The sequence below is a fragment of the Falco punctatus genome (assembly GCF_963210335.1).
Source record: "Falco punctatus genome assembly, chromosome: 11".
Lineage (NCBI taxonomy): Eukaryota > Metazoa > Chordata > Aves > Falconiformes > Falconidae > Falco > Falco punctatus.
Window position 1 is genome coordinate 7,970,044 of NC_137591.1, and position 27,996 is coordinate 7,998,039.

The 27,996-nt window shown below is 37.2% G+C and overlaps 1 protein-coding gene across 1 annotated transcript in view; it reads left to right on the forward strand.

The window, feature by feature from the left end:
• The window catches only part of FAF1 (Fas associated factor 1), a 171,608-nt gene that overhangs the window by 8,458 nt on the left and 135,154 nt on the right, over positions 1–27,996 (forward strand). The window contains exons 2-3 of the mRNA XM_080406277.1: positions 8,265–8,333; positions 27,245–27,291. Of these exons, the coding sequence (XP_080262403.1) occupies positions 8,265–8,333; positions 27,245–27,291 (116 nt within the window). The remainder of the gene's footprint in view (positions 1–8,264; positions 8,334–27,244; positions 27,292–27,996) is intronic.

Here is a 27,996-nt window from a genome sequence, read left to right on the forward strand (position 1 = left end):
TAAGAGCAAAATGACTGTGATTCAGGAAATCTTGGGGGTTTTACCTGGACTGAGATGCTTTTATTAATGGATTGAACAAGCACAGGAACTTTGGGATAATCCTTACTAAAGCTTTTTGTATTTTTGGGGTAAAGGCTGTCTTCAGCCTTCTGGAAAGACAGGTGGTTTAGTAGTCGGGTATTGAGTTTTGGTTTGGTTTTTAATTCAGTTTGAGCATTGCTCTTTTTCGGTAGTGCATGTGGCTTAAATGCTAGAGTGTTAGCGTGGGGCTTGGGCAGCTAGAGTTCATGTCTTGGCTCAGCACATGGGCTTCCTAGGGATGTGCTTTCGCGGAAGCCTGGAAGCAGAGTTTGCTTCACACTCTTGAGAGTGTCTGCTGGAAACCATTTGAAAGTGGTTAGCGTGGTGCCAAGTTAGCTGGTTCTGCTAAGAAGTGGTTAGAGCTTCATGCTACTGGTTTAGACTTTGTACCCTGCTTGCTTTGTTCAGAAGGTTTGCAGTCATCTCAGAGCATGGGCAAAGTTCAGTCTTGCCTGCTTTGTAACTAATAGGTAGAAATGTCTTCTGTGACCTTCAGAAGCATAATTTTTTCCTTTTTTACTCCCCATTCCTCCTGTAGAAAGGGACTAATGCTTCCTTTGGGGTTTTGCTTAAGGTGATGCTTAAATAGTAGAATGATGAAGCTGGTAAATAGTTGCGGGTGGGAGTTGAAATGCATCGGGCAAAACTTTAGCCTGGCATATCTGCCTAAAGCTTTCTCAATTTCTGATACTGGTAAGTGTATTAGCTTGTTTTTGTGAAGCGAACAGGTGGTGAATCAGCTCAGTTTTTACCAGATGGTTCTTCTGAGTTATGTAAAAACAGAGAAACATTCTTATCTCTTCATTTGGATGCTTGCAGTAGGTGACCTTTCAGTTTGTGTCTCAGTCGCTATGCCTGGATGTTTTTCTTTTTCAAATCTTTGTCTGAAACAGAAAGAAGTAAAAGTGAATTTAATAACCATGGATGACTCATAATAAGAACAGTGTCATTACATCAGTAGGGTTGTTGCAAGGTTAGAATGATAGGGGATGCTACAGAGGGGCATGTAGGTAGGTGGTGTTGCAGTCTATGGAGGTGGTCCTGAGACAGGTGGGACTCTGGGATGAGAAGAGTCCAGGTACTGAAAAAATTTGAATTGTGAGTGGCTGAATGTGCTGCATCCCTTGATAGCCTGGAGGAGAGTTACACATGGATCCTGGATCTGATATTACGGTACTAAAGCCTTTACTTGCTTGGCTGAACATACTGGTTTAACTTTACCTCTTTTTGGGGAACAAGTGTTGTGCTTTGTTTCAGTTGCTTTGAAGTAATTACCATTGCAACAACATATGTGTGAATTTTCAAGAAAATCTTCTCACTTACTAATACGTTGTAGGTGCATTAGTGTCCTGAAGCTTTCTGGGTTTGAGTAGACTTCTGGCAGGTACAACCTGGAGCTGCCCTTGGCTATTTTATAGACTTTCAATTACTATCTTTGATTACAGAGCCATTCTTCTCATAAGGCATGGGAAAAGGAAGCAAGTATTATGTTTCACTCTACAAACAGAAAACTTAGGGTTGGGCTGTTTAAAAATCTGTTTTCCAGAAACCTGCTTTTTATTAGGAATACATAGAAAGGGAATTGCAGATTCTTCTAGTAGAAGTAGTAGCTGTATAGTGGGCTGCACTAATGTGCCAGGAGACTGGAGGAGGCCATCCTTCCCCTTGTACTGGTGAGACCACTACTACCAGGAGTACTGTGTCCAGTATCAGTCTCTCCATTGAGGAAGTGGAGCAAGTCCAGTAGACAGCTGCCTAGGAGGGGAGGAGGCTGGAGTGTGTTTCGTGCGAGGTGAGGTTAAGGGAGCTGGGTTTGTGCTGGAAGAGAAGGCTAAGGGGAGATCTAGCTGCTGTCTCAACTATACAGTGGGTGATAGCAGACAATCTAGAATCAAATTTCTCTTGCAGTTGCACAGTCCAGGTCCACTACTGAGAGGTAGTGGATACAAGTTACAGCAAGGGTAATTATAATTAAACATAGGGGAAAAAAAATTCCCAGTGAAGGTGGTGAAGCACTGGAACAAGCTGCCCAGAGAGGCTGTAGACTTGTCTTTGGAGATATGCAAAACCTGGCAGGAATCTGAAGTGTGTCGGTGAACTGCTCTGTGGTTGTAATTGAAGAGGTGAATGAAAGAGCAAACTAAATTTTGGTTATATTGCAGGGGAAGTACGCGAGGAGATAAGTAATACCCTTTGCTATATCTTATATGCTATTAAGAACAGCTCTGAGTGCTTTTCTGTTTTTTAAGCTGCTGACCTGAAGAATTCAGCCGTCCTTCTGAGCAGGTTAGTGACTTGTACTTGAGTTTTCTGTGCTCATGGTCTCTTATCTTTTGAAGAGTAAGTTACCAAAGGGATAATGAATTTATTTTAATAATATTTGTTCTTTGCCAAATAGTGTTTTTGATTTTTCTTTAAAACCTCATATGTCTGTATGGACTAGAGCTAGCTCTAGTTGCATTGCTGTATCTAGCAATAAAAAATTATTGGGCTTTTTTAAAAGGGGATGGAGATGTATTAATGCAGGCTTCCTGGAATTTTGTAGGAGATCTGAAAGGGTGAAAGCTTTTCTTTCTAGGTGATCTCACCTGTTGAATCTTTTGGTGCTTTAATGTAGTAGTTTCTCTGGGCATTGTAGTTCTGTATAAATAGTAGAAAGATGGACTGAGCTACGGTTGCAATAAAATGCTGATGACAGAAAGCTCTTTCCTCCTCTTTCATCCAGCACAGGAGAGTCTGTATCAGCTGTTTCCGTGTCCGAGGACTAGGCATCAGACTGAATCACAGTAGCTTAGTCTTAATCTGAGAGAGATGGGTATGATACTACTGAGAGGGAAGAAGTCTGTGGTTGACAAGTGGTGTGCCTCTACCCTGGAGATCAGTTGTCTGAGTCTGTTGCTGTTCTGGGTACTTGGAGCTGTGGCTCCACTTTTATCCTCTTGATTATGTGGACTGAGCGTGGTACCTGTGTTTGCATCCGCTCTGAATTACTGCAGGAGGCTGCAGCTGACTTAACTGCAGAGTGCATATGGAGGTTAGTTAGGCACAGTGAGATATTTTTTTTTCCTAGCTGACTTTTACAAGAGAGAGTGGTGCATGGTGTAATTCACAGCCATCTGTCTGCCTGATTTTAGTGGGCCTGAACCTGTTGTGCAAAAATGTTTTAGGTTAAAGCCTAGTTTGTGTTAGCTTAGAGATGGTCCTTTTTTGGAGAAAATGTAGCTACTGTTGGTACTCAAAAGAAGTACAGAATTGTTCAACAAAAGTCTTGAGAGGCAGACTTCTGAGTCCTCCATATCCAACTACTGGCTGTTAGGCTGAATGTGGTCTTCAGGATACATTTGACTGCTGCATTTTGCCTTGGTGAGAAGGGCAATAGTGCCACAGGTGAGAAACTCTGCCTTGCTGCCAAATACCATTTGCTCCCAGCTTCTGTGCAGCAACTGCCACCCACTCTCTGTTGGGGCAACAGTAGCCTGACTCTGTATTTGAGTCAGCAACAGCTGTTTGTTGCTTTCCCAGCTTTTGCAGAAGTAACAGCTCGGCTCTCTGTGTTGGGAGCGGCAGTTGTCTCTTCCAGCTTTGCTGTGTAACAACTGCCTGGATCTCTGCTCTACAGCAGGTGCTGGAGGAGCATTTTCAACAGCAGCTGCTGCCAGATGGGGAAGACAGCTGCTTTCCTGTGATGTGGAGGTAGGCTAAAGCCTGTGCCGTTGAGGTGGTGGGTCACAGAGGGTCTCAAAACCCAGATCCAGCTGTTACGGCTGCCGGGGTCAGGCCACCCTGCAAGGGATTTAGAAGAGCTAGTCTGTCATCCTGCATTACAGCTTTCTGGAAGCACCTCCTAGCTTTGTCTTGAACGCCTTGAAGGCTGTCTGCCCTCTGACTTTTCTCCTACTGAATTATTTCCTCAGAGGCTACTTTGCTGCTTTTATGTAATGGTGATTAAGGTTACTGTGCCAGTTAAATAGGACCCCTAATGGTTAGCTGTAAATCTTTCCAAGGGTAAGCTTTCTATCACTAAGGTGATGGTTAATCTATGAAGCTGCCTGAAAAAAAAAATTGAAGAGCTCTGAAATTTTATTATATGTAGATCTAAATCTGCCTGGTGAAAACACCTATCTGGCCTGGAAGAGTAGGATGCTAAGAAAGTTTTGGTTTTTTATTTTAACAGTCAAAAACTTTATCTTCTGAATCTGATTTTATGCATTCATAGTGTTCTCATCTTCACATTCATTTCCCTTGTGTGGTCTGAAAAAAAACATGGAGGAGACTGCACAGTCTTTGGTGCTGGAGCTGCTGTGGAAGGTGAAAATGCTATCCTAGATTTAAAGGAAATGCAGAGAGGAGGAGCAACTTGTTCTACCTTTTCTTCCCCTTTGTCCTTAAAAAAGAATAAATCTCTGGTTTCTTTTTGATGTGTAAAGGTTTACAAATGAGTGAGCCTTGAAGGTTTTACCTTTGCTGTGCTGGTGTCTTTCTTTCAGTTCGATGATTTAGAGAATGTGCTGGTTGTTGATTGAATCAAGAGTTATTAGTATTCTGGTAGAAACTTTCTTCTGAAAAATTTAATGCCTTTTACTAAGTAGGTGTCATGAAAATAAAGCTGAATAAAATCTGTGAGTAAAAAATTTCTCAACTAGTATCACTTGTTTAGTAGCAAAGATGTGGGTTTGCATCTTTGGAGCTCATCTACTTGCCGTATTTTTGAAGGGTTTTTTTCCTTCTGTTTCTGTACAAATTTAAAATTATTTTTATTCCCCTATTCAATTATTTTTTGTTTTTCTTGCTTGGGTAGAATGAAGGGCATAAAAATGAGCAAAAAAATCTTAATATATTGTAAGTAGGTAAACCCTGTGACTTCTTGTCTGCCTTCCTAGATATGTAAGGCATATAGCCTTATGGTGCCCAGGTGTTCCCTGGACTCACACCAGTTAAAAAATTCCATGAAAGTACAGCCAGGTAACCTGGAAAGAAGTCCATCAAAAGAAGCTCTTATACATATTTCAGCCATAGGAAAAGCTTAAATCAGCTCTTGCAGTTAGGAACGAGAGACAAACCCATGAGGAACCAGATTTTGTTAATGTTAATGTGTTGCTCACAGAACCTCCCAGTTTCCTATGTGTGTTTCCCTAAAGGAAACGAAGGCAGAAGCAGGAGAGGTTGTTCTGGGACTAAGATGCTGCTACAGAGTCCTTGGCGTTAAGTCGCGCTTGCCAGTGAGGGACTACCCATCTCATGTGGTTAATGTCTTTAGTTTTCCCTAAAAAAACCCAAGCAAACCAAATTGTTTTCTTGAATTTATCTTGCATGACATGGTGCAGTTAAAAGGAAGTAAGCTTTAACTTTTAGTGTGTGTTTTTTGGTTTTTGTTTTTTTTTTTTTTTTTTTTTTTACTGATGGATTATGACTTGAGGCAGGGATTTGTATGTGGTAGTGTGTAATGTCTGAATGTTGAAATATTTTGCTGCAACTGTGACATTAATAGTGCGTTGAGGAGATCTTGAAATGTTCGTTTTGTGGTTGCATTGATAAGTAGCACTCATTTATTCATTGTTGTCATTCAGAAATGTTTGTTTTATTGACAACCAGCAAAAATAGTTCATCTGGAAAGTGAAATAGTTTTAACATTTGTTTTTGAGTAGTTCTAAAAGTGATTGTAAAAATGGTCTGAGGGTTTTCAGCAAAACTGCTTTTCTTGGATGTTAAGAATTCTACTGGTTTTGATTTTTAGTGTTTATACCTGTCCATTCCTGTTCCCAATGACTCTGCATTGCTAAGAGAGCAAGAGCAAGGTTCTATTTTAGATTGTAAATCAACAGCAAGATGACTTAGGAAGGATGCAAACATACAAGTGAATTAGTCGCTTAATTACTCTGCCTCCCCTGTGATGAGGTAACTCCTTTCACTGTGCGTTCTGGCAGAAGGGTAAGCTAATTTTGTTTAGTTTATCTTAAAAGTATGCCAAAGTGAGCTGAATTGGTTGGCAGTTAGTGTGGGCTAAGAGTGTGCATGTGAACAGTTGCAAGTCAGCTGAGCTGCAGGGGTAACACTAAGAGGGAGAAGCTAAAACCAGTATATGAGCCCTGAATTCTAGGTACCCTCTCCACAACTTCATCTGCACAACCCAGCGTTGAAAACAACACATTGTTGGTCAGGTTCTTATAGCAGTTAGAACACAGCTTAGTTCTTAGAAAGGTCATGTGGAGTTTGCAGGGCTGATAAATGAGAAATAGTAACTCTTTATTTCTGTAATGACAGGAATTTTAAGTGTATTTCACTTAACTGTACACAGAACCTCAGACTGTCGCTTCTGCAAAATTTTTCTCAAAGCAAGACTACTTTGCAGAAGAAGCTGTTAACATCAGTTTCAGTGGCAGGTTTAGTATAAACCCTGTTGTGATTTCAGAAGTGACGAGCTCCAGCCTGCATTCCTCAAGCTTACTTGGCATAAATGTGTGTAACCTTTGCATTTGCTAGGGAATGTGTTAAAGTGTTGTCTCATTTTTAATTTCAGAAGTAACTGCAAGAAGTAACATAAGAGAAGGCAAAATGATGCTTCTGAAGAGCAAAACTCTTTTTAAGATACTCTTTTTTTTTTTTTTTTTTTTTTTTTTTTTTTAAATTCAGATTAACAAAACATGCTATGAGCAGTAGAGGAAACTTTGGTTCCAGAGAGAATCAATCTGGCCATGAGAGCGTTGTGGATCAATAGAAACTGCTGCCTCCCCTCTGCAGGCAAAAAAAATTCTCTAAAATGTCATCTTGTGCTCCATGCAGTCCTCCAGACTGGTCCATTTTGTGTTGACATACTGCATGTAATGCTTCATAAGCATGGAATTCTTCAGCTTTGAATTTGGGAAGAGAGAATTTGCCTTGAATTTCTCTGTGATTTCTTTCTTTTTATTTCTTCATTGTTGTAAATGGGAGAAAAAACAGAGCATGAAAAATAGGACCTGATGGCTTTTATGTCTTGAGAGGAAAAGGTGTCTGGTTTTGTGCCTAGCCCCCTTTTTCTCTTACACAGTTCTGGTTTTCCTTTATATCTTTGGAATCAGGAAAACTGATCTGTTTGCTGCTGCTATCTAACCCTGTATTATTACTGTTAAAAGGTTGGATTTTTTTAATGTAGTTTTTATAAAGTTTACATAAACTTCTTATATAACTGTGCCATAGAGCAGAAGGAACATGATCATGTTTTAGATCTTGTAGAAGTCTGAACTCCTCTTGTGTGCTTGAATACAGAGCATAGCTTTGATAAGGATGAAAGATAAATACCAGAAAGAAACTTAACTCTTTCTATTTTTCCCCTCTGGTGAAATATATGTGATATCCTTCAATAGCAAATATGTGGCAGAATGAATAGTACTGCTCTTCCTGCTGAAGTTGAATAGTTGAAAAGGTATGGTATCAAAACAAAGCAAGCAGGATGCTGCATCAAGGTTTTTTCCAGACTAGAGATGCTCTCTTGTATTTGGAATTAAACTCAGTTTACAATACCATTTTGTGGGATGTTATCACTACTTCAAAAATGCTTTGTATTAGATTTCTTGAACTAGGTAAAGCCAGAGTATAGGGCTAGAACAACATGCAAGCGTTTTGCCTGAAAGAAAAACATTGTGAATGTTTCATTATATAGTCTTCACTTTAAATAGTTTCACAAGTGGTGCTCATTTATACATGCATTAGTAGCACCTTATTTTTCTCTTACACTGCACTGTGTAACACCCAGAGTGAGTAGGGTTGTATGATGATGGTGGAGGCAGTGGGGTTTGTATTTGTTTCTGGCTTTAGACAAAATATTTCAGCCATCTCAAACATCATTTTAAGTATAAAGTATTTTTGTGCTCCCTTTTAAGATAATAAGTGTTTCATAGTTTTGACCGTTGAACTTTCAAAACACCTTTATGGGATAGCACTATTGTCCTAATTTTACAAATAACTACTTTGTCTTGCTTCCCTGGGTGGCTTGCACAAGGTTATACAAGAATCCTCTGGTGAAATGGGGCATTATATCCAAATGTTCGATGTTTAAAACTTGAAATCTGATTTCTGGATTAACCTGTCCTAACAGAAATGGAAGATCTATACCTTTCCTCCTGAAATTAATTGAATTATAAGTATTAATACTTTGATCTTGATCAATGCTTTTAATTCTGTTTACTGCTTCTTTTTCTTTTTAGGCATGTACTGGTATTGAAAATATTGATGAAGCTATAACGTTGCTTGAACAAAATAACTGGGATTTAGTGGTAAGTATTCTAAGAAAATGACTTCATAGATCAACTTCATGTAACAGTGATGTGCCATCTTGCTGAGACAGCTGTTGTCTTTGTCAAATTTAGGTGTGTCTTTTATGGCTGGGGCAATCAGGTTATATGCAGATTGTTTCTGGTCTGGTAAAGCTCATTGCCAAGTTAACATGATATTGAGTTGTATGTACCCTGCTATGTGCTGATTGTCTTCATACCTTTTTGATTTGTTTTTTTTTTTTTCCTTTAAATCAATATTGTGTTTAGTTCCCTTTTTGGTTAATTGTATGCATAATTTTGTAAGTAGCCTTATTAAGGGTATGATTTTTAGAAGACTTTTTGTGTGTACATGCAAGACATTTGAGGATTTAGGTGTCTGTGGAAGACACGGAAGGTAAAACAACTACTTCAGTTTGTCTTATGCTTTTAGTTTAAAAATAAGATAGTTGGTTTTCTATTGTTAGTTGTCATGCATAATTGAGTCAGAAATCAAGGCTCTGTACCGTATTTCGATTTGGTGTTATCCAGACACAGTTAAACACAAACAAAAAAACCAACCAACAAACTAATATTTAGAAAAAACTTATAATCTATTTTGTCACAAAGTTCAGTGTGCAGGCAAATAGGAAGGAACCCATACAACAAGCAAAATGGTCTTATGTATTTTAAGACTCTATGGGATTATCAGGATAAAGAAACACTATTAATCCATTTTCTTAAGGTTTAAAAGGGTAAAATAGAATAAACTTAATTAACAAGTGACCTTATTTTAGTTTGTAATACCTTTGCTTTCCTCCTTTTCCTCCCTGCTCCCCACCCCCCCCCAAATGAGTGATCTTTGGACCAGGTCAGATTATCAGAAAATTATTTTTTAAAAAAATACTATTTTCCTGAAGTTTACTATGGATACAGTTTCAACTGTCTGCCACATTGTGTTCCCAGCATATTGTTTAGAGTGTTCTCTGTGTTAATTATTACAAATTAAGTAGCACTGAGGTTAGTGTGGGGTTTTAAACTGAGTTTGTTAGAATGGATATTGTGTTTCTTTTAAGGCATAACAATTACAATTACATTTAATACTGTAACCTATTTTAAACAAACACTATGTGCTCCAAACCCTTGAAAATAAATGTTTAAAAAGAACGTTGGCCCAAGTATATGGAGTCTTTATTTTGCAATGTCATGGTATAAGTAAGAATGAGACACCAGCGAGCAAAAAAGGGAGTTGCGTATCATCAGTGTCTTCAAACAGAAAACCCCAAATGTATGCTGACACAGTGGTATAGTTAAAAACATCTTTTGTTGTCAGTTAGCATGAGCTGTTTTGAAAATTGAAGTGTTTACAGGAAGGCAAACAATAGCCTTATGCGTTCTGTTCAGGTTGTAAAGTTCTCAATACAATGCATTATATCAGTTGAATGTGGTTCCAGGGGATCTGCAAATTGTAAGATAGTTGCTTTACAATAAATGCTTACAGGTGGGATCGAATGAGAGAATTGTAATGAGAAATGGTACAAATAAGGGGATTTGTTTTGATTTTTCTTTTGAGGTTTCAGAATGAGCAGAAAGGGAGAGTGAAGTAGTTTAAAACTAAGAGAATGGCTATAAGAATAGCTTTAAATTCTTTATTTTATTAGTGATGATTAAATGATCTAGAAGTAGAATATAGTGGGAAAAGAAGTAATGACGCAAAATTGCAAGCCTAAAAAAAGCATAGGGCAAGTAAGAAAGGAAAGAAAATTAGGGATGCAAGAGGTACTTCAGGAAAGTACATAATTCTTGAAACTAAAAGAAGATGAATGAGAGGAGTGTCTACAAAAAGGAAATGGTAAGTTGTGGAAGGAAATAAAAATTGGGAGAGTGAAAGTGAAGATGATGCCCCAAGGGTCTGTTATTAGTAGAACACTGGCTCCTCTTTATTAAAAGCAGCCGCCTTGTAAAAAAAGGGAGTGAAAACCAGATCATGCCACTCTAACATGGACTTAGAAACAGGAAAGTGAAGAAAGAGAAGACAAAAGAAATGTGTAAGAAGAAAAGTAGTTGCTAGCTTGAGTATCAAACATCTCTTTTAGGCAAAGGATTTTAACATTTCAAAAGTACACGAACAAAGGCTCATGACTTATGCAAAATGTAGGATTTTTTTGTTACAAAACTAGAAGTACATGAGTGTATTGCCCATGTGTGTTGGGGTTTGGTTTTGGTGTATGTGTATTTGGGTTTTTTTTTTATACTTTTTATTCAGTGGTCAGATACAGACAGTGCTAAGAAATTGGGATGGAGGGAAGGCTTTGTTTTGATTGAACTAAAAAGTCTTGGAGTTTTTGTAGATGAGATGAAAAGTAAAAAAAAAATCATTTTGCTTGGCAGTAAATATTCTGCTCAACATAGAACAAAATTTTTTTGTTTGTAAAGAGAAAAAATTTGTGAGTCTTGGTTCGCAAATCATGAAGACAGTAGTGAAATAGTGATGATTTTGGAAGGGTTCCTCTGTCATCCTTTGACCACCAGTGTCTTAGGTAAATGGGATGAACATCATTACTGGCTTCTCTAATTTCACTTTGGTTTGTGTGTCTTGTTCAGAGGCTTATTTCAAAGTTTTGATAAACATGATCTATAGTAGTAAAACATAGTCATATAGATGTTCAGGTTTTTTTTCGGGGGGGGGGGCTTGTTTTTTTAAAATGTGGATTCCTTCCATGATTTTTGAAGAAAAATCAGAGCTCTGTGTTTGATCAGGAAAGCTTCCGTGAGGCATCCAGGGTAACACGAAGTAGAAAGCTAAACAAGTCCCATTAGGATGCGATCAACCTAAGTTCAGGGACACTTCTACAGTGTTAGGAAAAAACCCAAAACCAGAAGTTGTGGAAGTTCTTGTCTTGAATAGATTGCTTTCGTGCTCTTCATTCAGGCTGTCTGTATCTCAATTCCATTTTCTTGTTTGGGGAAAAAAGTCGTGCACTATCAGAGGCTGTGCTAGGGACCCAGGCTGAAGATTCCCTTGAGCACCTGTTGCTTCTTGAACTCTGAGACTCAACTCAAGGCCGTTGTTATTTCTCTTGGACTTCAGCAAAACAACCAAGAGCAAGTAGTTCTGATGAACTGAAAAGCAGAAGGATCCCAAAACAGAAACAGTGAAATACTTACTGATATAGGCTGACAGAGAAGTATGTAAGAATGCTCAGAGACAGCAGAAGGTATATAGTTCACAAAACAGGTTTCTAATGTCCTGCTGCAAGTACTATGTTTTTGTGTATAATTTTTTTGAAGATTTCTTTGTTTGCATTGATGCAATGTTCCTGTTGCTTGTTTTCTGTATATTTTTTTTCCCCTCGTCTTACTAGTACATTTTAGTACCAAGGGTTAAAATGTCACCAATGTCTTTCCTGTTACTTAAGTGAGTGTTACTGGTTTTTATCTTTTGGACATTTGGTCTTACCTTTAAATAAAGCCAAACCTGAGTGAAGCGTAAGGAACTTGTTTCTTGGTTTAGTTTTTCTAATAGCCCCTTACATTTTTTTGCGAACTCATCTGAATTCTTTTTTCAGTTTAGAAATGAAACATCAGCTACCTATTTTTAAACTTTTTAAAGATTACTCACTCCCAGGTAGTCTTCATGTCAGTTTCTCTATATGGGATACTTTAAGACAATATAAACTGCCATTAATTTGTCTTTGGCTCGGAACTAAATAAATCAGACTTAAATGTCTCAGAATTGTGTTTATGTTCTACAGTGTTCAAATCATGTTTGTAGCTGTTTGAAGTGATACAGGAAGCTGTCTTTCATAACTGTTTGGTTGCTAGGCTTTGTTGAAGTGCTTAAAATCAAATTCATCATGAGTGCTGTAGAGGAATTCATATGCAGTAACAGAGTATGAATTGCTTGGTGGGATCATGAAGTTTAATCTTGCCAATAATTAGTTCCCCACTGTTGCATATGACTTGGCTGTTGTGGTGGTCTGCTGCATATACAGCAGCTTAGGGTTTTTTATTAGAACACTGTAGCCTAATTACTAGGCTTATTATAGGCTGGGTGATGAAACGTTTCAGATCTTCTGTGAGATACAGAAGATCAACGTAGATAATATAACAGTCTCTTCAGGGCTTCATCTTTATGTAACCATTCTGCAATAAATGAATCCAACTCTCTTAAGCCTGCCAGGATTGCTGATATGTTATATCCTGCATGTCATTTCTTTAAGCTCTAATAATTTACAATAATTGTTAACATCTGAGGAAAGCAGAAGTTAGGAATTTCTGTCTGTTATAAAGTCTGATGGTTCATAGTTTGCCCATTTAAACTGTGACCTTCTGTTTTGGCATGTGAAGGTAAGAATGACATTATAAATGTATCTTAAACTTTGTGTAAAAAACAATAAAATAAAAGTATGAAAAATCCCAACTATGTGTCTGTTGAAATGGTTGTGATGATGGTATGTATTTAGAGGAAATGACCCATTAATGCAAGAATCTATAATCTACTAGACCTTATGCAGTATGGACCTTCCTATATATGAGGTTATTACATAGGTGATAGCTCTTTGCTCTCATGAAATCAAATACTTGCATGAAACCTGGTGTCCCGTGGCTTTCACAGATTTAATGAAAACCTCAAATACTTCATATGTAGCATGACTTTATATTCTGTATGGGTAATCAAAACAGGTTTTTTGACTGAAAAGCAGGATTCACCACGCTTAATTTTCTTTTTCCAGTATGATCATTTCTGTTGTTACTCCTGGTCACTGATTTAAAATTATTTTTGTTACATCTTTTCCAATAGACATTGTAATATAGGTATTGCTTGACATTGCTTTAAGAAGATAAATTTCATCAAAGGGGAGGGTTATCCCATATTCACTTCACTATAAACGTGTGTATAATGATGATTTAAAAAAAAAAAAGTGTTTAATTTTCAAAATGACCTTAGTGCCTTCCTGCTATATTGGCTTTGTTATTCTGTATTCTGGTAGGGGCTCAAAGCACAGTGTAACCTCAATAAAACGTGCAGTTAAGTGCACCTTCAGATGTAATGACTTGCAGTCCCTGTCAAACACAGCTTCCAAGGGTCAGCTGAGGAAAAAGTGTTTCCGTACCTTGGGAAGAGAAATTATGTATTTTGAACATTTGTTTATATTTATAAAGCTTCAACTCTCAAGTGTAGTTTTTTCTTTTGAACGGATAACTTACACAGAAGATGAGGGTTTTTTACATCTTGCTGTTTAAAACCTCTAAAAAAGAAAAGTCGTTATTTGTCAGACAGGTTTTTTTTTTTATGTAAGTACCCATTTTGTTTATATATTTATAATTACTTCTATGTAATCTTTTGGAAAGAAAGAATAAAAAACAAAACAAACAAACAAAAAAAAAACCCACCCCAAAATTTGCAAAGGCCTAGCTCATTTTTCTCAGTTGTTTATTTTTTTTCTTTCTGTTGGAGGTGCCAGTTTAGATGGGATTTCTAGGCAGAGATCAGGCCATTGGCTCTTGACATTTATCAACAATCTGTTATTTGTGTCTTTTATTGCTTTCTAACCATTAACTTAAGTTCTTTTGTTACAATGCTTAGTAAATCTCAGTACAAGTTGGTTAAAAACTAATACAGTAACGATGTCTTTTGTTTCTTTTTCTAACTGGTTTGCCCTGCAAAAGCTTTAGTGTGGTTTCTTTGTGCTTTTTTTGATCAATTTGAATTAGTCTGCCTCCAGAAACTAGGTGATTAATTTAAGTTTGGCACATGGCCATTTCTTTTCCTTGAATGTGGGACAGTATTGTCATATGTTTAGCAGCTCTTACTTCATTCCAAGTGGGCTGTATTTCAGTGGCTGGAGAACCAGGACTGCATATTATAGTGATGAAGTGCATCCCATTGGCCCCTTTTGTATTGTTGCCCTGTTGTTAGCTTTACTTCAGAGCTGCATGCTGAATGTGGCATGTATTTGACAGCACTCGCTATGGGACTAGTGAGAAGCTCATGGTATGCTCATCTCATTAGGACTAGATCTGAGGGATTTTCGCTGTTAGGAACGTGGGCTTATCTCTGTATTAATAACATTCTCCCTGTGGTCAAATGAACAGTCACATCTGCCTGTAGGAACCAGAGGTTTGCAGCCCAATTTTTCTTCTAAGGAGCTGTTAAAAGTTTTCTTGTAGACAGGTGTCCTTTTCTAGATCTTGGTGTAATGTTGAACAGGTTGTTGTTGGCTCGGTGGTTTTATGCAGGCTGTCACTGCACTGAGTTGCCTGGACAGCATTCAGAATCCTGCTGCCAGCAGAGCTAAGGAAGAAGGAAGCTCTGCCTTAGGTGCTGACAAGTAGTGTTGGTGGACAGGCATCCCGCTGGCGCAGGCGTCCTGCGGGCACGGTCCCTGTTCTCGAGGAAATACAGGAGTTGCAGGTTTCTTGTCTGTCCAGCTGCAGCATTAATCCCTTCTCGTAGGACACAGTTAAATTGTATGTGAACTTTTCTTTTACAAAGGACTACAGAAATTCCTTTTGGAAGTCTTCAGTGTACTTTCTATTATATTAGGAATCCTTGCTTGCAAAAATGGTTTGATTTAGGATTCTTTGTATTTCCAGCTTTCTGCAGCTCTCAAAGTGACACTTCTGTGTCTTTGAGTAGGCTCAGGTGCATGCTGTGTATTTTATCCAGCTGGGTGGTAGCAAAGAAGACCAGCTAATTCTTAAACCCCCCCATTATTATTAAATTAATTGTTTTATTTACTTACGAATGACTTCATCTTGGGTAAAACAGATGTTTCCTTTTTGTATATTTTCTGCATTGAAGACTGTATGAAATGTGCATTTCTTTAGGCAGTTGTAAGCATGGTATGGCTTTCCACATGGCTGTATGCACATTCATCTATTAGACAAAACAAAATACCATCACTAATACATGTGGAGGAAATATCTTTTATTACTTGCAGAATGCAGGATAAGAGTGCTGCTTTGTCACCTCAGCAGTGCGCTTCAAGAAAGGAAGATTACCTCTGCTAGCAGCAAGCTAGCCCAGTCTTTGTGGTCATACCAAATCCAAACTGCTTTCTTCTGAGACTTTTAATAATGGTGCTAGTTGATACCTCAGGTGATGCAGGAAAGTGTTCACTATATTGGCACTGTGACAAGTCATTTCACATGACTTTGATGAGAGCACAGAATTGCAGTTGGTCCCATTGTGTCTCTGCATCGGTCTTGGTCTGTTGCCAGCAAGTGGTCTGTTGGACATCAGAAAACGGTCAACAGAGCAACTACAGTTTAAAATAAAATGGAGCCAAACCCAACAGAAATGTCATATACATGTTCTGATACACGCAAGCAAGGAAACAAACATACTAAGGGAGAATAAAAGTAGCAGATGTCTGACTTGTACATTCTAAACTTTGATAATTTTCAATAAAACTATCATTTTATTACATAGGTTGGTCTTTTGGATTCATTTCCCCCCCCCCCCTAAAAAAAAAAAAAAAATACTTTGGGCTTTGGTTTTGTTTTCTTGTCTGGATGACCTTTGCCCTTTCACAAGAGGTTGAGAAACGCTGCTTGGATCACGTTAACATTGCCATATCTTGTGATTTTTATAAGGAAACACATGAAAGCTGTAATCAATGCTGTAGGTGCTGATACGATGTAAATATCCAAGAACCTTAAGTTTCACAGTTTTCCCCCTATAAAAAAGGAGCGTGGGAAGGGGGAAGTCTCTGGCTTGTCTGTAGAGGAAGATTTGAAAGCTGAAATTGTTTTTCTCATCTGTAGTCTGCTATCCCAAAACTTCATTAGTTTCCAACAGATCTTGCCTGGGACTCTTCAGGTAGAAGAACTCCTCTCAAAGCACACTTTACCCCAACAAATAATAGCTAAATTGTGTACTAGACCCAGAGGGATGTTTGGCTGCTTCAGTTTATTTCTGTGGGTTTTTTTGTTTTTTGGTCCTAAGGCAAGTGAATGTGTAAGAAATGCAAACTCTTCTTCCCCCATCCCTGAGGAAATTACTGCGTCTCCTTCCCAGGGCAAAGCCTTGTCAGAGAAAGATTGTTTGGGAATTTAAGGAAAACAGTTTTAATTTCTTTAAATTGCTCCTCTGCTGATACATGGTGCTTACTTTGTGAAAAAAGTCTTGACGGCCTCAGAGCTTGAGAAGACCTGAGCTGTCATTATAGAAAACCGGTGCTGAGCAGCATCATTCTTGTCTCCTATTTTCAAGGCACTGCTGAAATATTCGCATTATGGGATCACTTCTCTAGTAGGTGACTAACTGTATTTAGGGCTCACTTTCATTCTACCATGTTTAAATGGATTGAGGCCAAGGGATGTGCAGTTTGCAACTTAATGGAAACCATGAATTAGGGTTAAATATATCAATTATTTTGTCATTCAATTTGAAGGCAGTCATTTGGGAGGATGAAAAAATTGGTAACTCTCAGAGGTAGGGATTTTTTTAATTTAAGGCAGTTAAGAGTCATGGCTTTAAACATGTTTTCTTTAGTGCTGTTTCACCTCTGCTTTGCAGTTTTGTTGATTCATCAGAAGGCACTAATTCTCATGTTGCTGACTGAAGGAAGATGTAATGGGGGGTGTATCTTTGTCACAAGGTAAAACTGGTATAGCTTGGGCAGAGTGTCTTCTAGATAAACATGGTTTTGTTCCTGTTAAACTAGAAGAGTTCTTCAGTATCTGTGAAGAAATCAGTGTCTTTCACCACTTTATAATTTTAGCAAATGCAGTGGGTAACTTGCAATATAGTAGATAGTTTTCTAGATCCTAAGGGGATTATGGTAATCTAAAATAGTTTCTTTTGTTTTGTAACTATTGATTTTAATTTTTCTAATAGAACAAGTCTGCTTTATTCACTAGAGGGTAACAAAGGTATTGCGATTATGTATTTTAAGCCTGTATTTTATAGCCATGTTGCTGTCATGATGCACATGAAACTGTTATGAGAGCAGAGGAGATTTTTAGGTAAAACTTTACTGCCAACATTGTAAAGTAACTAACCAAATAACAGGTAGAATTTAGTTACTTCAGATATAAGCTTCTGAAGTTTTTCTTGCACAGTGATCGATCAAGCAATGGGATTAATAAACTTAGGTTTCTGTTTGTTGAAAAAGACTCTCGTTTACTGTAATAGAGTTTTGTGTTCTGAGAATAACCAAAAAGGGCACCCAAGATCACAGTAGTACCTGATAGTATTGCTCTAGCTATATGGATGCGTTACCCACCTGCCTTACATTTTACAGATAGTTATTTTCAGAGGCTGGTACCTCTGTATTGGCAATTTCTATGAAGATTGCTTAGCATTAATTTGTCCTGAGACATTCAAATTTAAGACCAATTTTCTGGAATACATTAGTAGTGAAGTGGCTGGTAATGGGGTATCTGTAAGTTGTTTGCAGTATATATTACTTTTGACTAGTTGAACTGAGAACTGCATACATCTTATAAACGTTTGAGAAGTGATTACTGTGCCACGGATCATGCTAGGAATGTATGAATAGGAGAAAAAAAGTAGTAAATTATTTGAACCAGCACCAGTGCCAATGCTGTGACTATTTTGCAAGTGAACTTTAATTGTGAAAGATTTTACCACAGTCCTCTAGACCCATCAAGCTTTCAAAGCAGAGTATTTTAAAAACGGATTTACTTACAATACTGTTGAATATCTTAACCGTTCTGTCCTAGTTTTATTTAAAAAAACCCTCTCCTTAGCTGGTCCTGGAAGACCTGGGTTGCTGCAGCACCAGCAGTGTAGCATAGGTTGTTGAGAGGTGTGAGAAATACTGTGAGACAAGTTGTAGGTTACATGCTTTGGCTTGGGATTTTCTGGTTTCCAAACTTTTAAGCTAAATCTTGCATAATTATTCTTTTATTATGGATTAGTGATTAGGCAGTCTGCTGACTATGGTTAGGGTAATTTGAATGCTGTCACATAAAATGTTTCACGTTATTACAGCTTTTCAGTGAAGGAGTCTTTGTCTGTAGGCAGTACATCCAGGACTTTTTGGATTGACTTGTGTCCTGAGGTTTCATCCCTGATAGCACTTGCTAAGAGTTAGTATGTGGTAACAATGAGTGCTTTATTTATTTATTTGGTTGGTTTTAATTATTGTTCTTTTTAAGCCTGAACAAAAAGTATGTTGTCACAGGGTAACTATCACCAGCCTGTGTTGTAATTCAAATTCACAAATAATTGGGAGAGGGGTAGAAATGTGGGAGTTCAGTACACCCATAATTTTTTCAGGCATAGCTTTTGTTTTGTCTGACTCTTGCTGTCTAGCTTAATGTTTTAAGGACTAACAAAATATGTTTTGATATCAAGCATAAGCATTCGTTTCTGTTAGAAGGTGAAAGCAGTATTGGTGTAAAAAATCTGTGATGTTAAAGACTAGGATCAAGATACATACGTGTGTGTCAAGGTAGCAGACACGTCATGGTCTGCTCTTCTCCCTTTCTATATGAGTAAGTGGTAAGTGGATGGTCCAGAGTGGGTTATTTGCCTTTGTTCCTGCTGAAACAGAGTTTCAGCTTGGATAGATGCTGATCCATAAGCTTCTTATAAATCTGTTCATGTTATTTAGTTTTGTTATGCTAGGAAAATACATCCAGTTATTAATTTATTATTAAGATTGTGCTTTGTTTGGGGAATAATGCAGTGACAATATAAAATTAAAGAACTGTGTGAAATGTGGTGTGTGTCGTCGTCCCCCCCTGGATGATAGAAGTATATCTAACTGTTGAAAGGCTTCCTAGTGAATTTCGGTATGTTGTAAGAACTACAGGAAAAAGTTTGCTGAAGCCACCAAAGTAGTAGGGAGAAATGGGAAACCACATCTAGAGTGCTAATTGTAAACTATTTCAACGCATGCTCTCTTGCTGATGAAGTGAATCATCTGTGTGAATATATTCATGTGGCATTTTTTGCTTTATTAGCAATTCTATTGTTTTGCAGCTTTTCATGAAGTATATTTGTTGTAAAGAAAGCAAGCTGAAATAAAGCAGAATGCATAGAAGACATTTCATTGTACTTCAATTACAGCTTTTGGTTAAATTTTAACCACGATGGGGACAAATGTTGGCATTCTGTAAAAACTTTGTGGGTGTAACTTCATGTCTAGCACTTGGAAATACTTTGAGACTTGCAAAGCTGGGGAAACGCCAGCAAGTATAACACAAGCTACAGGAAAAAGCTGACTCATTTCTTTGCCTTGAAAAGCCTGCCAAAGATAACCAAGGTAGAGGTTGCTTCTGTTACTACTGGGGCACAATTCGTAATTTAAAAAATTTAAATATTACTGCATTCATTTAAAAATAAAAAACAAATAATTTTTTTTAAACTTAACGAGTACTGACTGCTATGAGTTTAAAGTAATGGTTTCAAACTAGCTGTGTGTGTAGGAAGGTGATAGTGTATCTTGTTTGTAAAAAAACCCGCTGGTCTAGAATAATTGGTATTTCTGCAGGAGGTTTCATGGAATTTCTTGTTTAGAATAACAGACTGCAGCCTTGCCTGTGACAGGCAAGATGTGGTAGTTGTATAAAGCTGCACAGCAGCCATATTCCTCTGCTTGGGAATCTCATCATACAATCTCGATGTCTTGGGGCAGAAAGAAGTGATTGTATTTACTACAGCTGATTTCAACAAACCTTTATTTTATTAATCCAAATTGACTGCAGTATTTGAGTAATACTTGCAGTATGTTTTTGTCAGCATCAGTTAGTAAAGCTTCTGCTGTTTATTTCCAAATTTAGTACTTCGTTGTTGTAAACTGATAACAAGAAAAGTCTACGCATAGCCTTTCTTTTTATCCAGTTTCCTGAAATCACAGTATCAGCAGGTCAGAACAAATGTTTTGACACATCTACATCTGGCATTCCCTGTTATGATCAGTTCTGTTGGAAACACAACCCCAAATTAGTATTTGCCAAAAAGGTTATTAGGGGAACATTATTTCAAAACATACACTGTTATTACTGAAATGTACGCATATAGCAGAACCGTGCAAGTTAGTTTCATGGCAAGAAATACTTCCATGCTCAAAAGGAACTATTAAGTCTTTGTGCTTCCCCTGTTTTGCTTTGCTGTTGTATATAAAAGTATGTTCCTTTGTCATGCAGATTATAGTTTGGAAGCAATTTAAAATTCACTTTTGCTTTTTTTATCTTTTTGTGCATGTTTTGTCTCACTAACTATTTTCCTTTACTGATTATAATTTAATTATTTATCTTTTCCTTTTTGGATAACATTTGTTTGGTTTTGGGTTTTGTTTCCTGGTTTTCTTTTTGTTTGTGTTTTGTGTGTGGTTTTTTGTGTTTTTTGTTTTTTTTTTTTTTTTTTTTTTTTTTTAAGCACCCCATGGTACAAAGCTTTTGGAGTTTTATCAACCATTTATTTTGTTTGAATACCAAATAAAATAATGGATTTTAAATCTTTAGGATAAGCAATTTATCATGTGAAAGCAACAAGATTAGAGTAAGAATATTGTATTTCAGGGGAAATACCACATTTAGCCCAAATTAATAGTAGTATTAATTGAAATGGAATTAAAATAGAAAACAGAGTAGTATAAATGACCTTTTTATGCTGTGGAAGTATATCATAAAATAGAAAAGATAAGAAATGCTTTTTCTAGTATATTTGCTTTCTGAGGGCCTTTTAGTATATTTCATTACATTTCTAGCTTTTAAAACACATGATTAGTTTGTTTGAATTCAGCAAATCTTGAGTGAGCCTCAAGCAGGATGGATTGATAGGACAGAGGAATCCTGGCTGATATTTCCAAAATCGAACAGTTATATATATTTTTTTTTATTTTACAGAACTCAAAAACCACAGTACATTTGTCTTGCACGTCATTTCTCTCTCTTGTGAAGTTTTCTGTGTAGGTTTTGGTGTTGTATCCACTTGTGTAATCAGACTTGAGGAATAAGCCTAAGATTAAATGCTGAAGGGGTCAGGCAAGTATTAAAATAGGCTTGTATTTGTTTTGTAGTGTGAAACAACAAAACAAACATTTTTTTGGCTATATTTTGAAATACAGTCCTAAAAACTGGTAGCACCCCTTCCTCTAAGACGGTGAGCTCTCTTTGCTTCTGCTAATGTAGAAAACGGCATGGGGTAAACTTTCTGAACTTCTGATTTGAGAGAAATTGTTTTTGTATCAAGGAGACATTAAATATATAACAGGAAGAAAAGGCAAAATGAACAGGAAAGACCCAAAATGCAGAACTTAGGGTTTTTAGCTTACCAGACATTTTAAACCAGAAGTAAAAATCTATGAGCTGTAGCATTTGAGGAAGAATATAGAGTTTTGAAAGTCACAATAGATTAATTCTTCCATCGAAAAAGGCTCTTACTGAGTTTCATAAAAATAATATGTGGGTTGTGAGGTTATTTGATTAAGTGGAATGCAACAAGAAATTATAATTACTATAAATCTGAATGTGTCAGACCTACAGAATATTGGGGATTTGGAAGAAAATGCCCTGTGAGCAAGTTACTCCATTATATTTCCCTGTGACTTTCTGAAGCAGTTGATAATTTTTGGTTGGTCATCTTTGGATTTTGGATTAAATTATTTGCTATGGCAGTTCCTATTACCCTGTGTCTGTGTCTCATTCATATATTGTGTTTGTTTAATGTAAACCTTCTCAATTTCTAGCTAAACAAATGTAAAGCTCTGTGTGGACTTTATTAAATAGACTAAAGTGGACTTGCTGAATTCAGTCAAACATAAATAAGGCTTTTAAAACTCTGTGCAAGCTGATTCATACATAAACTTGTACTAGTTGCATTAAGCTGATATGGTTATCTCAATAAAATTCGTGCAGTGTTCACATATGCACAGTATTTACATCTCTCCAGCCTCTTCTTCTGGAAGGGTTGTGTTCCCAGCACAGTGTTGCTTGAACTTATTTCTTCTTTTGCTTAAAGATGTGTTTTCTAATACCCTGTTTTGGAAAACTGATCTTACATCTTGCTTTGTTGAAAGGTCTTGCTCTTCATTGGGCTAGAGGGTTGAATGGGGAAGGTTTTAAAGGATCTGTATCTAGGGTAGGATCAGTATCTGTCGGCCAAAACCGTTGTGTGGTATGGAAATTGGAAAGGAGAGGGTACGAGAGGTAGCCATGGAGAAAGATCTTCTCTCACCTTACCCACTGCAAAAGCCTTCAGCTGCGCTTTTGGCGGTTAACTCTTAATTCTTCTAAACATCACTCTTAAATTCTGGAAATATAAGAACTACCTTCCTTCTGTAGTTCATGAAGAGGAAGGAATTCCCTGCCCCATTTGAATATACAATCAGTATAGGTAGACCTCTGCTTTTAAATAACATGATTAGCAGATCCAGTTTGTCTTCAAACAGTGATAACCACTGAGTGTTTTAAACTAGGGAGTTTAATGTTTGTGCTATCTAAAATACCAGTTTGTTCTTAATTATTTATAAGACCCTCATCCCTCTGGGATGCATGGTGGATAAACTGTAAGATGTGCTTAATTGCTTTTAAATGGTTAGTACCACAATTGTATATTTTGAGAGAAGTCATCAACATAGTTGCTTTATCGTATTATTAAGAAATGGTGGTTCTTGGTTTTCTCACTAAGACTGTTTTGTACTCATAAAAGATGGTCACATTTAGTCAGAACTGACTAATCTATTTAAGTTAATATTCCCTTGAGGAAAAGCTTTAAATTTCAGTTTGCTTCACAATGTTCTTTAGGCACTGAAATTATTTCAGTCCATTTGTAGAATACCACAGAGCCTGCTGCGTTGCCCAAACTGTTAATGAATGTGGTAACCTTTCATTAACCCTGTTGCTTTGTTGTTTCCAATGTTTGCACGAAACAAAGTTGGATTGAATAAATTTTGATACTGTAATTTGGAAGCTTGCTGCTGAAACAAACACGAGAAGAGTATTGCTACATTGAACCTTTGTAACTGGCTCTCATCAGTCCAGTATTACATCATATTCCTGTCTTCCCATTCACTTTTAAATAGGCAGGATTTTCAGTAATGTTTATCAATATGTCCTATACAGTTGGATGATGGAGTCACAGGCTGCTTGAGATTCAAAGTTATTTCTGGACGTCAGTCTGGTCCAAAGGAGGTCCAATTAGATCAGGTCATGCAGTGTTTAATAAATACTTAAATAAACTGCTTCAATTCCTGGGTATATGACTGATGTCTCTAAACAAAATGTATAAATCAAGAATAACTAAATTTGGCTTATAATTTCCTAAAACAAATTGTGGGCCTGGAAGTTGTTTGAATGTTGTTATCAAAGCAGTAATTATGTCCTGGCTTCTATTCCTCTGTTCCAAGTTTGAACAGTGTTAATGGTAGAGTTTGTATATGGATAGCACTGAGACACACCTAAGATTCTTGGCTTTAGGAAAAATTTCATGAAACCCCTATAATTTTCCATTTAAGGTGAGCTTCACTCTTTAAATAGTGATAACATTAGAACAGGCAAATACCCATCTGAACTGTGGTACCCAGTATCCAGTGGTGACACTTGCGGATATACAGCATGAGAACAGTGTAAGCATGGAGTGCTAATTCCCTGGTAGCAGTCTAAGCAACAGGTTATTGGAAGCTGAAGAAATTTTCTGAGCCAGACATGGTATCTTTATATTTAATAAATCACAAATAGATATAACACACTTGTTACTGAAATTGTTTCAAGGGCAATACATCTTTTAATTACTGTATATTAGTCACACAGGCCATTTTTGATGATCAAATGATCCCTGTTTGGAAAGACAAAAAAAAAAAAACAAAAACAAAAACAACAAAACCCAAAAAATCCCCACAACTTTGAATGTTTGATTAACCATAGAGACTTGATCCTCTCTCAAAGGGGACTGACACTGGGGAGGAACAGCCTGGAACAGATCTTGCCTTAATAACTTGTTATTTTTTTTAAATTTTTTTTTCAATAGTCACAATCTTTCTCCTATGAAATTCTAAAGCAAATGGTTGTTCCTTTTTCTTAGTTTCTTTTCAGGGTCTACTTACAGATGTTTTTCAAGAATATGGATATTTAATATTTATGCAATATCTACATGTGCACTGCTACCATTTGCTATCTATATAATTTTAGTCTTCCATCTTGCTTAACAAACAGTGTCCAGACTCTTTATTTTTACAGTGTGGTTAATAGAGGTCTTTCCATCAAAAAAAGTACATAATGCTGCTGCTGTTTTTTCTTACTGCAATGCCCCTTAAATGTCATCAAGTTTACAAAACTGGGGATGTGAACAAGTGAGTTATTCAGTTTTAAAGAAAATAGCTTGGAGCCTCTATCGTATTTAACCCAACTGGGCTTAGAAGAAGTTTGAGCTGATTTAATCCTCTGAGACAGAGACATGAGCTTTGACAGAAGAAGTGTGGAAATGCCAAAGTGTGTTATATTTCTTCATGGCTGAAGCAGCTTCTTTTTCTCCCAGTAAAGAGAATTCTTTTGCACCATCAGATCATTATTAGCGTAGGTCCTGTGGTACAAAACCCTGTATTTGCTCTCTGTATCCTATAGATGCAAAATGAAGGCTATTATTGTCTTTCTTTTACCTGTTGATTGACAGGAATGAAATGTATGTTGCTGAGGAGTATGGCAGGGTAAAGCCAATACAGGAAAAAGCCAAACAAACCAAAGCCTCCCACTTTTTCCTGGAGGTTTACTAGATGAAAATGATCAAGAGCTATGTGTGACTGCAAAAACCACAATGATGATAAATGAGACACATGGTTAAAAAGAAACCACTGGTTATTGCCATGCATGGTGGATAAACTGATTTAAAACCTGATCTGGTAGGAAGCTTTGTTTTCACTGTAATTTGGTGTAGCCTCATGGGTAGTTGCTGTAGCTTATAGATACTGGTGACCCTTTTCCTTGTCTGCTTTTTTTGCTATTATTTGTGCAATATTTGTTTCTAAATACATAAATCTTATTGCAATATCATAGTTACTTAGCAGAGTTCAGCAGTAATACTTTTTGACTTTATGTAGCCTTATCTATTAATGGAAATTGAAAAAAAACCAACCCCGTGTTTATATATTCAGGGAAAAAGAAACTATAGCCTTTAAATCTTGATGTAATCTATTTTTGTGTTGATTGAGCACTTACTTAAGCTGTTGTTTGTTTTGTTTTTTTTTTAATGTCACTCTGCAAAAATGATGTTGATAGGTGATGACTGTCCTTAGTTCTGCGGCCTCCTAGAGTACCAGGGAATCTATGAGCTTCAAAACATCAGTGTTCTCCTCTTCATCAGGGACCAGACACTCATACACCAGCTATTCTGGCCAATAGGTCAGGTATATCTGACATATGAAAGCAGATATTAGAAGCCGTGACAGTAGAAATGCATGAATCACTGCTGGTACAGCAGAAAAAGATTAGTGGGATACTACAAGCTCTCTTTAATCTCACTGTTAAGCCTAACAAATATGTGCCTGTGAACACAATAGTGATTATAAAGATCATCAAAGAGCAGAAATCGAATTAGTCTTTTGGGGTCTGTTTTTTCTCCTCTCTAGATATTTTTGGAATTCTTTCTCATTCCTTCTCAAATTCCCTCCTGTGCTATTCCACCTTATCTGCCCACTGCTGGGCTAGGATTAAAAGCCTGAAGTTAGGTAGGGTTCTGACATCTTTACTCCGATATCTTCTAACAATAATCAGAATGAAGTTTAATCAGCTGAGGAGTGAAATGTGTAAGTAGTCAAATGTGTAAGTAGTCTTCAGCAGCTCACATGGTATCACTTTCACTGCCCCTTAATCTGAAAAATCCTAGTGATGGGATCATTTTAAAACACTTTTTTGGTGCTGTAAAGTTGTCTGAAATAAGTTGTCTTCTGAATACTGTTGAAGAGAGTCTTACTTGCTTTCCAAGTTTTTCTCTCATCCTGGCTTACATATAACTTCAAAATTTATACAAACCTCTATAGCATCAGATGTGCTGGAAATGCATTAAAGCTTTGTGCAATGCAGAATGGAGCAATGCCGTAACAGGTTGAGAAAGACAGTTTTGTCAGCAGTGGGGTTTTGAACTTGTAGCTGGGGTGTGTTATTATTTTAAAAAGAATGCATTTTAATATGAGATAGAATTAATGCAGATATTTTTATAGGTAATAGTTCTGTAATTTCAAATAAAACCGAATCTGAATGCAGCTTGGTAGCATTGTACTTATACTTCTATAAGTAATATTTTGTTCTGATGATCTGGAGAGCACGGAACGATATTTAACCACATAAACCTTACTTCCTCTTCTACTTGAAGGTTGTTTGATTTTTGGGGATAGTAATTTCTGTGATTCCCTGGAACATGAGGACTTCTAAGGGGCTAAATGGTGTGAGGTAGAAGCAGGTTGCCTGGAAGGCATAGGTGTGATCGAGGCATGTGTCCTGTTGAGTAGCTGTTTGCACCAACTTTAGCAATTTGTGAGCACGTCAGGCTTGTGACATGTAGTGTGTGTGTGGCTGTGTGGGTTTATAGGTTTGTGCAGGTCTGATACTTCTGGGAAACACTAGGTTATCTGTGTACGTGCTGTCTGGCTGCCTTGTCTGTGCTGTTAGCTTGATGTATTTGAAAGCAGTATGTTCACTGTATGTATGTACCAAGTGTACAAAGTGTTAGATTTACTGGACGTGGGCCATGCAGTTTATTCCTGTTGCATTCCACCTGGGAAATCCATTGCACTCTCATAGGAGTGTGAGCTTCAGTTCATGTTTGTTTGCGCTTAGATATGGTTTTTAATTTATGCAGGTACTTTGACAGTATCGTTCACCAAGAATGCTCACTGAATGGAGAACATTTTATGCCATATTTTAAAGCAAGCTCATCACTTTTAAAAACTTACTATAGAAGTTCTCGTGTGTTTTTGCTGCTCTGTATCCTTGACTCAAAATTTGTTTTCTCTTTTCAGGCAGCTATAAATGGTGTAATACCACAAGAAAACGGCATTCTACAAAGGTAAGCACAGAAGACTGGAGTAGTACACAGAGAGAATGCTACTGGGTAATCGTTACATTTTTTTGTTCCTGAATCCTAAGATGATGAAGTAATTATCCTTTTAAAGCAGTTTCTGGAGCCACAAATACTGTTCCTGGCAAAGCTGATTTAATGTTCAATTTTTGCCATACTGACGGAGGACCAGCTTGAATGCCTGTTCAAATTTCTTAATTTCTATTTTGAATTAATTGGGTTTGGGGTCATTCTGTGCAGGATTGTCTCTTTACTGAGCCTAGACTTTGGTATGCTTTCTTGGATGTCAGGACTTGGTGTTTTTTTGTTGGTGTTTTTGTTGTTTTTTTGTTGTTGTGGTTTTTTTGGTTGTTCCCCCCCGTTCCTGTGTCCTGTCCCATCTGTCCCCATCCCCGTGTCTCCCCTACCCCGATCAAAAAATTTGCAAGGCAAATCTATAGGTGTTCCTGGCTAAGTGTTTTCTTTTTCCTTATGCGTTTTTAAGGGTGTTAATGTTCCGTGCTTCCCTGTCCCCAGCCAAAAATCTTTGTATTTTTGTAGCTTTTTAAAAAATTGAATTACAGGCAGAAGATGCTGTGTTAGATAAGGTAAGCTTGCTTCCTTCTAAAATTACTGATTTTCTTTCAGCTTCTGAATTAAATTTTGGCTTGTATACTGATGCCTGGATATCTTGATGTCACTGAAGGATGAGGT